The sequence below is a fragment of the Kogia breviceps genome, chromosome X, assembly GCF_026419965.1.
Source record: "Kogia breviceps isolate mKogBre1 chromosome X, mKogBre1 haplotype 1, whole genome shotgun sequence".
Lineage (NCBI taxonomy): Eukaryota > Metazoa > Chordata > Mammalia > Artiodactyla > Physeteridae > Kogia > Kogia breviceps.
Genome location: NC_081330.1, coordinates 92,886,889 through 92,897,249, shown reverse-complemented (window position 1 = coordinate 92,897,249; position 10,361 = coordinate 92,886,889). Strand labels below are relative to the sequence as shown.

General features: G+C 53.6%; 1 protein-coding gene across 4 annotated transcripts; it reads right to left on the bottom strand.

Annotated features, from left to right (window-relative positions):
• Nucleotides 1–904: 904 nt before the first annotated feature.
• On the bottom strand, nucleotides 905–9,965 carry SLC38A5 (solute carrier family 38 member 5). 4 transcript variants are annotated; one of them, XM_059051217.2, is made up of 16 exons: nucleotides 9,788–9,965; nucleotides 8,319–8,372; nucleotides 8,163–8,238; nucleotides 7,704–7,819; nucleotides 7,540–7,613; nucleotides 6,891–6,983; nucleotides 6,686–6,764; nucleotides 4,903–4,985; nucleotides 4,537–4,595; nucleotides 4,313–4,435; nucleotides 4,022–4,101; nucleotides 3,255–3,355; nucleotides 2,885–3,000; nucleotides 2,078–2,222; nucleotides 1,881–1,984; nucleotides 905–1,380 (listed from the first exon to the last, which is right to left on the bottom strand). In XM_059051217.2, the coding sequence occupies exons 2-16, from the start codon at nucleotides 8,369–8,371 to the stop codon at nucleotides 1,279–1,281; spliced, it is 1,404 nt and encodes a 467-aa protein (XP_058907200.1). In that variant the 5' UTR covers nucleotide 8,372; nucleotides 9,788–9,965; the 3' UTR covers nucleotides 905–1,278. The 4 variants fall into 4 exon arrangements, with proteins under 4 accessions (XP_058907200.1, XP_066879087.1, XP_058907198.1 ...); XM_067022986.1 differs by having other exon boundaries at nucleotides 7,704–7,979; nucleotides 9,788–9,869; XM_059051215.2 differs by lacking the exon at nucleotides 9,788–9,965 and adding an exon at nucleotides 8,710–8,871.
• Nucleotides 9,966–10,361: the final 396 nt, after the last annotated feature.

Genomic DNA, 10,361 nt, shown 5'->3' with positions numbered 1-10,361 from the left:
GGAGAGCAAAATGGCCACCCTGGCTCCTCCTTGGACCTGTTATGCTTGCTCCTACCTCAGGCCCTCTGCACTTGCTGCAGCCTCTGTCTGGAACTTTGTCTAAATAACCATGGGACTTGCTCCTTCTAGCCAATCGAGGACCCAGCTTCTTGTCCTTTCTTCAGTGAGGTCTCCCTGACTGCCCCCACCCCCCAACCACCGTCCCTGGTGTCACAGTCATCACTCATTTCCCTCATAGTGCTCATCTTTATCAGGAATGATTATCTGTTTTCCTCTCTTCTACTAGATCAGAGATCAGCATTTTTTTTTCCTGAAAAGGGCCAGATAATAAATAGCTTGGGCTTTGTGAGCCCTATGGTCTCTGTTGCAACTCCTCAGCTCTGCTGCTGTAGCACTAAAGAACCATCAACAATGTGTAAATGAACAAACGTGACTGTGTTTTAATAAAACTTTATTTGTAGACATTGAAATTTAATTTCATATTAATTTTCAAGGGTCACAAATTATTCTTCTTTTTATTTTTTTCAATCATTTAGAAATGTGCAAACCATTCTTAGCTTGTGGGACATACAAGAAGGCAGTGGGCTGAATTTTGCCTGCAGGCAATAGTTTGCCCTTTCTGGTGTTAGAACATCAACTTCAGGGGTTATTATCTGCTTGATACGTTGCTATATCCCCAGAACCTACAGCAGTGCCTGGCAGCCAGTAGGCTCTCAAGAGATATTTCCTGAGTGAGCAAGTGAACAGATCTATGAGTTGTGTAGCAAGCTACTGAACTGTGGAGATATGGGTGAACAGATGAGAGCTGGCAGTCCTACTCTCGGGGTCTCAATCTACCCCTGTGTGAACCTAGGAAAGGTCCCCCAAGAAGTCCTAGAAAGAGATCAAAAAACTGAAGCCAGAGTTGCAATTCAGCATCTTTATTCTTCCCCTTTAGCTTGAGGGTGATCCTGACAAACAGCTTCTGCCAGGAGGAGGCAGAAAAGACTAGGCTGGGCAGGGGCTCCCCAAGGACCTGGCTTCCCCCTCCTCCTGTGGGGCTGGAGTTGGGGTTAGGGCCATGATCCAAGCTCGGCATCCCCTGGAGAGGAAGGGAGAGGACCACTCTTCAGCCTCTGTAGCCCCCTACCTCCAACAGCCATGTTGATGGGAAACAGCCACATTGATGGGAACCAGCCACCTCCACACCCCAGGCAGGAGGGACCCGGGAGAGCAGCCCCATCTTACTCCACGTGCACAGGCACATGCACACGGGGGCCCAGGCGGAGCAGGGCTTGGTCAGTGTCCAGATACATGGCTCTGGCCTGTGGCCCAGTTGGCAAACATGAAACCTAGACTGATCGCCATGAAGAGGACCCCCAGGATACCAAAACACAGAGCCTGTGGATGTGAGGGAGAAAAGATAGAGCTGGTTGGGTACCTACACCCAAGCTCCTCCAAAGGATGTTCATCAAGCCCTCCACCCCCTCCAGAGACTGTCCCATTCATTCATGACCCTCCTTTCCTGCTCCCTCTCCTTCCTTAAAACCAGCACCTTCCTGTGAATCCTCCTTCCATCTTCCTAGAACCCTTCAGGGAGTATTCTCCCACATCCTCCTTGAAAACGTTCCAACCCTCTTCTAAGAGTGCTCCTTCCATCTGTCTGAAGAATGCTTCCTATGAGCCAGCCCCCTTTTGAGTGCTTCCTGTCTTCTTAGACCCTTCTTGTGCTCTGTCTGCTCAGGCCCTTCCTATGACAATCTCTTTCATTCTTCCAGACCATCTGCCCCCCTCCCCGCCGAGTCTCCTCTTGAAGAATGTTCCTTCAACTTCTAGCCATCCTGGAGTGCTCCCCCCTCGGAATGCTCGCTCTTTCCCTGGCCCTCCCCTGGAATGCTCACCTGGATCTTGGGCCAGGAGTAGAGGGGCTCCACCTCAGAGGGTACAATGCGGAGGTAGAAGACACTGGGAAGGATGAAAATGAGGCTGGGGGCTGAGGTGGACCCTGAAGGACAAGCAGGAGGGACAGAATCAATGTAAGTTTGGGGTACAAGGCCCATATTAGGTGGAGTCTGGGACTGGGGTTGGGGGTACTGACCAATAACCCCAAAGATATCTCGGATAGTTGGCACGCAGATGACGAGGACATTGACCAAGACAAGGAGGATCAGGGCTATGGCCACATGGCGTGGCCAGCTGAAGGCCTTGCTTGGGAAGAGCAGCTGCTGCAGAGCCCGGCGGATCTGTGACCAGAGTAGAGTAGGACACAGGTCAGGGCTCAAGCACTACCTCCCCTTCCATGTAGTCATCTGTCTTTAACACCACCCTCAGTCTGAGATCCCTGATTTCCCCTCCATCTGACTGTCTCTCCACCCTGTCTGACCATCCTTCTGTGCTTCCACCTTCTGAATGAGCATCCTGCCTCCCTTCTGTCTGACAACCCATGACTCTTCCTTCTGTCTGATCATCCATCTATTCCTCCACTCACTGTCTGAAATTTTGTCCTCCTCCTCTATCCAACTATCTCTGCCTCCTCCTGTCTGACCACCCACTTGTGCTTTCACCCTGAGATCCCTGTCCCTCTCTCTCCATCTGACAACCTCCATACATCCCCCCCTCTGTCTAGTCTAGCCAGACATCTGCGCCTCCTCCCTCCAACTGACTGCCCCTGTCCTCCTGATTCTTTCTGCTCTGCCATCTATGTCCACCTTGTGTCTGACCATCTATTTTTGCCCTCTCTGTCCATCTGACAACTCTGCCTTCCCTGTCTGTCCATCCCAACCTCTTCTATCCATCCATCCATCCACTCCCATCTCCACTGTCCATCCAAACATTCCTGTCTATGCCCTCTACCCATCCATCCATGTCCCTCCACTCCATGGGCCCACCCTCGCCCCCAACGCACAGGGAACAACACGACTGGCACAGTGAGAGTCACCGCAAGCAGCACAGCTAGGCGCACACAGAGGATGAGCAGATCCTGCTGGCTGTACATGTGCAGCATCTCCGCCTCCACGCTGCCTGGGACATGGGACATGGGATACAGGATGTGATTGGAGCACCAGGACCAGTGTCCCAGAAACATATACGTGTGCACACATGCACGCCCCCCCACACACACATACGGTGACAAAATCTCCATGTGTGATGCCTACAGTCCCTTTGGAAACTGATAGGTCTGAGGGCATGGAGGGAAAATGCTCAGGTTCCTGCCTAGCAGTCTGCCCAGTCCCCATCCCAGCTCCCTACCCAACCCTGGCCCCAGCCCCACTCACTGTAGAAGGTCAGGTAGCCAAAGGTCGCTGTGAGTGCATACATGCAGAACATGGCCCCAATGGACACATTGGCCACGGCCTGCATTCTGCGCTTGGAGGGCCTGAGGTATAGAGGTCATAGAACTGTCATGCCCAGACCCTTGGACTTGGTCCAGGCCCCTCAAAACCAGCCCCCACCCTCCAGAGTCCCCTCCTCCCAGAGCTGAAGTTCAGCTAGTACACACTGGGATGCCCATCTCTGCCTCCCCTGTACTAGCCACGCCTCCCTTCTCTGTCCATCCATCTTACCCCGTATGATCATCTTTGCCTATCTCTCCACCCATCTCTGCCTCTCTCTTCCATTAGACTGTCACAGCCTCTCCCTTCATTCTGATCACCCATGCTGTCCCTCTGACTGATCATCCACACATCCCCCCATCATATCATCTCTGCCCTCCCTTTGTCCATCCATATCCCTCTCCATCTGACCATCCCCATCTCCGCATCCCATCCATGTATGCCACCCCTCCAGCTCATCTTCTCAGCCTCCCCACTTGTCCATTCACACTTGTACTGGATGTTAAAAGAGTAGAATACTTAAGTCCCAATTAGTAAACAGTCATTGCCCTGCATCCCCCAAGGCCTCCTGGCCACCTCAAACCTCTCCCTTGGCACAATCTAGCCACAATCAAGCTACAGCACAATGACTGTTGTAGAGCTTATCAGACATTATGACTATCACCCCACCTGCTGCCCCATCACGCATGCCCACTTGCCTGCCCACTCACCGGCAGAGTTCTGTGTAGATGGGCAGCACCTCAGGGTGGCAGACAAAAGCAAAAGCCATAATGGGCACTGTGTAGAACATCTGGGGGAGTGGCCCAAGTACAAGAGATTAGAGCCTGCAGGGTTCCATCCTCTCCTCCCCATCCCCCCAGCCCCACCACTGCCCTCCATATCAGACACATGGAAGCCCCCAGTGTCTGATACCTAGCTCCACTCTGAGCAGAGTGCACTGTGTGACAGAACCAGAGGACCTGAGTGTGGTGCAAGGCATAGACATATGCCTGCACACCAACCTGTGAGTCAGCTGTGAACATCTGGGCCTCACAGCTTGTGTTGAGGCTTGGGGGGCTCTTCCTCTCCACTGCTGTCTCATTGTGGCCTATAGCACAGCCAAGCTGGAACTTCTTATAGATGACCTGGGGGAGGGAGAGTGTGGAAGTGAGGTCATGGGGAAGGCTATGTCCCAATGCCCCAAACTCCCTCCGCACTTTTTCATGTCCTTCTCCCTCAGACTCACCGAAATGAGGAAAAATAGCATGCAGGTCAGAGAGAGACCACTGGTATACCCCAGGTAGCCTGCAAGGGGCAATATATGGAGCCTCAGAAATCAAGGGACCCCCCAGAGCAAATATCAACCCCCCCAGGCTGGCCTTCAAGGCCCCCTCACCCCAATTTTGCCACACATTGCACAAACTTCTACTTCTACCTGGACCCCCCCCCCACACACACACACACACTTAGCAAACTCCTATTCATCTGTTAAAAACCCACACCAAACAAGCTCTCCTCTGGTATTCCACAGCCCTTGAAAGTGGAGATTCTTTGAATCTGGCTCCCCTTCTCTAATTCCACCATCCAAGGACCAACACAGGAAGCCTCTTACCCAAGTGTCTCATGAGGGCCAGTGGCAGGATGATTAACACACTGACAATGATGATGAGGAGGTTTCCCTTCAAGAACCAGTCCCTAAGGAGACAGGTAAACATAGTGACTAGCTGCCTACCAAAGAAAACTGTCAGGCAGACGCTCATAGAAAACAGCCGGACAGAGAGATTTCTGCATGCAGTCAGGAGAGATGGGCTGACCCCTCAGCTGTGAGAAGTCATCCAGGTGGTTACAGAGACAAATGGCACAAAATGATTGATGGAAACAGCCAGACGGATTATCAGACTGTCAGTCACACACAGTCAGAGGGATATAGCTGGAAACACACACACAGCTGGACAAAACTGTGCCATCAGACCCCAAATGGACATACAACCAGATGAGCAAACAATACCCCACATCAGCCAGACTCACATAGTCCAACACAAGGTACCAGACACAGAGAGAGTCATGACCCTGGTATGTCTGATAGGTAGAACACCAGTCTGATGATCTGGCAGGCAGGGAATAATGCAGAGTCAGACAAAAAGTCAGAAACACACATGTGTGGTTGTTTGAATAACTCAAGGTTTGTTGAGCACCTGAAAGTGGCTGGGCCGATTTGGCCACACAGTCAAAGATGGAAATAGAGACAGAATCAGCCAGCTGGCCACTCAGTTGGAACCAAGCTCAAAGAAAGAGCAGGATCTGTACAGAGATTGGAGAGAGGTGCCCAGGCAAGATAGTCTGTTAATACAGAATTGACTGAACAACTGCTCATTTATTCAAAAGAATTTTATTAAGTGCTTACTATGCTCCAGGTAGTCACACATTCTCTTTCTACCTTAGACACACAGTTACACAGACATAAACCAACAAAGCACCATTGGTCATATATATAGTGGGAGCTAATTATAATAATTAGACACACCTAATTAGACTGTCAGCTACCTGGATGGTTTCAGGATCAAACCAAAGATCTAACAGTATACACAGAATCAGCTATCGTATACAAACAATTGAAAAGATTCAGCCAGCCGATGGATCCAGAATTAAACACACAGTCAGCTGGATACATACTCAGAACAACAGGCAAACATACATGGCTAGAACCATAATACAGAAGACATATACAGTTGTAGTTGAGGATCACACACAAACAGCCAGAAAGAATCTGCCAGAACGATGGTCACCAAGTTAAACACAGAAAGTTAAACACAAATCACATATACTTAGCTGGCACCACGGTACACTGCACACACACATGCACATACTCTCTTGGAGTCATTGACCATACACTTATAGCTAGACAGATTCAGCCAGCCTAATGGACCCAGAATCAAACAGAATCCACTGGACAGAGAAAGTCAGAGTAAGCAAATGTCAAACACACATGGTTGGAGCCACAGTATACAGGACACAGCTGTAGTCAGCTAGCATACAGATGGCCAGAGAACCTGCCAGTATGAGTCACAGAATCAAACCCACGGACAGAGTTTAGGTCAACTGGATAGGTACAGCCACACGGTCAACATCAGAGTACACTGCACACAGAGAGTCAGCCAGAACAGTCACCAAAATCAACACATGGTCTTACTGGACTCCTACAGCCAGAGCAACAGTCACACATACTACTGGCATCACAACACATAGGAATCGCAGTCTGAACAAACTGGCCTGCCCAACTGTCTCAAAATGGAAGACCTGGGGGTCAGCTGGACACACAGTTGAAGCTAGTAGCCAGACCTCGCGGGCAGAATCAGTGGTCTGTGGGCCAGAGCCAAGGGGTGTTGCACACTCACCCCTCAGGGTCCATGTCCAGGAAAGTGCCGATAACCAGGGGGAGTTCGGATTTGATGATGAACAGGTAACTGGACATGGCTGGTGCAGGTGGGGGGAGGCGTAAGCAGAAGGGTCCCTCTCATCTCCCTCCCACCCCAGCCTGGGGAAGCCCACCTCAGCCCACCCTCTTCCCCCAAGCTGACCCCCACCCCCCAGAGTCCTCACCCCCAACATTGTGCAGACAGATGACCGCGGCCACCACTACCTTCCCCGCAGGCCCCAGCGCCCTCTGTCCCAGCTGTTCGTAGGCTCGGATGCCTGGAGGGGAGGGGACCAGAGAGGAACAGGTTGTGGGTCGAGGAGACCAGGCCAGGGATGAGTTGGAGGCCAGAGAGTCTGGGAGCTGGGGAGCTGGGGCTAGGGCTAATTGGGCCTCATTGCTGGGAGCTGGAGGTGAGGGCTAAGACGTTGGGGTTGGAGTCTGGTAGGTGGATCTGTGGGCCAGGGAGAAGGTTGGGGGCCGGATATGGGTCGTTGGGGTCTTGGGGCAGGATATGGACTGAGGCCATGGCAGGAGTGAAGTCAGAGCTGGGGGCTGAGGACCGGTAGTCTCAGGGTTACGGGGCTGGCTTAAATGGGTACGTGTGCTGGAGACTGAGGGGTGGGGGCTAGAAGTGGCGTGGGGTGGTCTGGGGTAGGGGGGTCTGGTTTGATGGCCAGACTGAGGGCTGAGGGTTGGGAATCTGGGAGCCCAGATGAGGTCTGAGGGCCAGGGAGCCATCTGAGGTCCGGAGGCCAGAGAGTTGAGAGTGGTGTCTGGGGTCCTGGGTCCAGGATCTGGGGTCCAAGGTCTAGGTTGAGCTCTGGGTCTCACCTACAACACCAGCACAGGTCAGCAGGAGATGGATGGAGTACGAAGACAGAAGAGCGATGCAGAGCAGCAGGGCCCTGTGGCAGATGGCACTGCTCGGACTTGGCCCCCAGGCCTCCCGCCTGCCCACCACACCCCTCCCCCACCCCCGACTGCCTAGGACTCACAGGAAGAAGAGGACCCCTGTGTGGGCCATGGCATAGGCCAGCCCCAGGATGCCGCTGCCCATGATGGCGTTGCTGAGGTTGAACACTGACATTCCAAACGATGTCTTCCCCTCGAACTGCGGGTAAGGGGCAAGGCCCGGGCACACATGGGGAGGGGGACCAGGGAAGGAGACCAGTGCTGGGGCCTGGGAAAGACTAGGGAAGAAGCGACTGGGGCAGAGGAGAAGCCCAGGAAGGGCCATCCGAGGAAGGAAACGGATTTGAAGACGAGGAGAGCTGGAAAGGGAAAGGCTAGGTGAGATTTTACAGGGGAGCAGCTGGAAGTGGAGAGGAACAGGGCAGGGTGGGGCAGCGACCAGAGGCAAAACAGCTGAAGGGAATAATCGGGAAGAGAGAGCAGTAGGGGAGGGGCTGAGCCGGGCAAGGTGCAGCTGGGACAGATCCTGTGGGGTCACTCACATCCATGAACTGGGCTGGCTTCCTCCCAGGAGAAGGACTATGGCTGGGCAGGAAGCCCTCGTGCTCCTGCCTGTAGCTAGAATAGGCAGGGAAATAGAGGCTGATGAGAAGGTAATTCTGATCCCTGACCTCAACCCCCTTGGGTCCCCGACTCACTCCACAGCACCCCCGGGGAGGGCTCCGTTCATCTTTGGATCCTGCAGTTCCATCCTGTGGGCAGAGAAATGGGGTGGGGGGTCAGAGATGGAGCAGGGGGGCTTACAAAGTGGGGAGAACTGAATGAAGGGGGTCGGGGGGGTCCGATAGATATAGAAACAGAGACACAAAGATGAGGTGAGGGGAATGGGAACAGAGGGGTTAGAGAGACAGGGACATAAGTGGAGATAATTGGAGACAAGAGGGAGAGGCCAACAAAGAAAGAGATGGGAGAGAGAGAGAGAGAGACTCAGGGGAGAGACGCCAACAGTTACTCACTGAGACATGGAGAAAAAGAGGGCAGCAAGAGATAGAGGGGTAGAGACAGAGACAGAAAGAGAGAGATACCGACCCCTCAGCAGATGAGATGGCCATTTGGAGCTGGGATAGCCTCTCCTCCCAGACCCCAGACTCACTCTCTCTTGCTGTCTGTCTCTTGCCTTCCCCGGTCCCCCGCGCACCCCCCTCTCCCTCCACCCTCACCGCGTGGTCATGCCTCTCACTCCTTACAGGGACACGTGTCCGCCTGACTGCCCCACCCCTCCTAACGCCCCCTACCCCCCTCCTCCCCGCCTCGGCCGCCAGCCTGAGCCCAGAGCTGATGCAACCTGTTGGAGGGGCTGAGGATGGGAGGCGGGTTTAGCGACCCCAGCCCCCCACCCCCTGGACGCAGCAAACTGCTCTCTGCCACAATTCTGAATATTCTCACTAGAGGCCAAAAGCAATTCCCCAAACTGAACCCCCTCCAGGGATAGAAGTGACCCAGGGACCCTCATTTAATCCCCCTTCTAGGGACTAGAGAGGTATTTTCTGGGACCCTCGTCAAGTCCTAAACACTCCTATTCCAGTAGAAGTCACTTTAGAGACACTTCCAGACTTGAGATCCTTTCTGGGCTTGGGGTGTCTCAGGAATATGGCCAAACCCTAATTTCCCCTCCTGAAGAGCAGCTGTCTCTGAGACAATCATCAAAAGCCCCCTCCCAGGGCCTGATGTGTTTCCTGGGGTGGGGTGTCTCTGCAATCCCCACGCAAGCCTGGAGCCACCCTCTTCTGGATGGAGTGTCTCTGAAGAAGCCCCCAGCCCTGAACTCACTTCCTGGGAATGCCGTATCTCAGAAACCCCCATTCAAGGTCCCCATCGTGACTAAAACCCCCTCCAGGAAACCCCCTACCCAAGCCGTGAATCCCCTTCCTGGGTCAGGGAAGGCTCTCAAGGAGCCCCATCGTCAGCCATGAGCACCCTCTGGAGCCTCTCACCCACTCCTGAATTCATTTCCTGGGATCAGGGTACCAAAAGGATTCCCCCTCCCATTCAATTCCGCACTAGTGCTAAAAATGCCTCCAGGAAACCCCTGAGCCCTCTCCCAGGACCCCCATTCGTGCCTTGGGGACTCAGGAGCCCCCCTAGATGGCCAGCACCCCCTTCTCACCTCCCTGCTCCTCTCAGCTCTTGAAGCGGCAGCAACTCAGAACTAGGGCTCTGGGACCCCGCCGGGCGGCAGGGCTCCCGCTCAGCCAGACCCTGCCTTCGCCTGCCCTCTGACCAATCAACTCCGCCCGGCTTGCTCGGCAGCTAATCAGCACTGCCCTGGCCGGGCCCCATCTGGCAGGCGGATTTTTTTTCCTGTAAAGTTTTAACTTTAATTCAGCTTCCCTCTTCTGGTTCTGAGCAGGGGGAAGTCGTGGGCAGGGGGGTGTGCCTCCCTTCATCTGAACCCACATGGAGGGAAACAGAGCTTTCAGGGGAGGTGGGGGAGATGGGCTGAAAGATCAAGGGAGTAGATCCACTCCTAGAGAGAGGGACAGACAGACAGAACTGACTCAGGGGTCAGACATACAGCAGGATGGGATGGATGGCAGGAGGAGAGACAGCGATAGGAAGAGAAACAATCCCAAATAGAGACAGGCAGGCAGAAGAAACAGCACAAGGACAGACAACAGGAGGGGACAGAAAGACAGGGTGTGAGGGAGTGGTAGACAGACAGAGGGGCAGTCAGTGAAGAA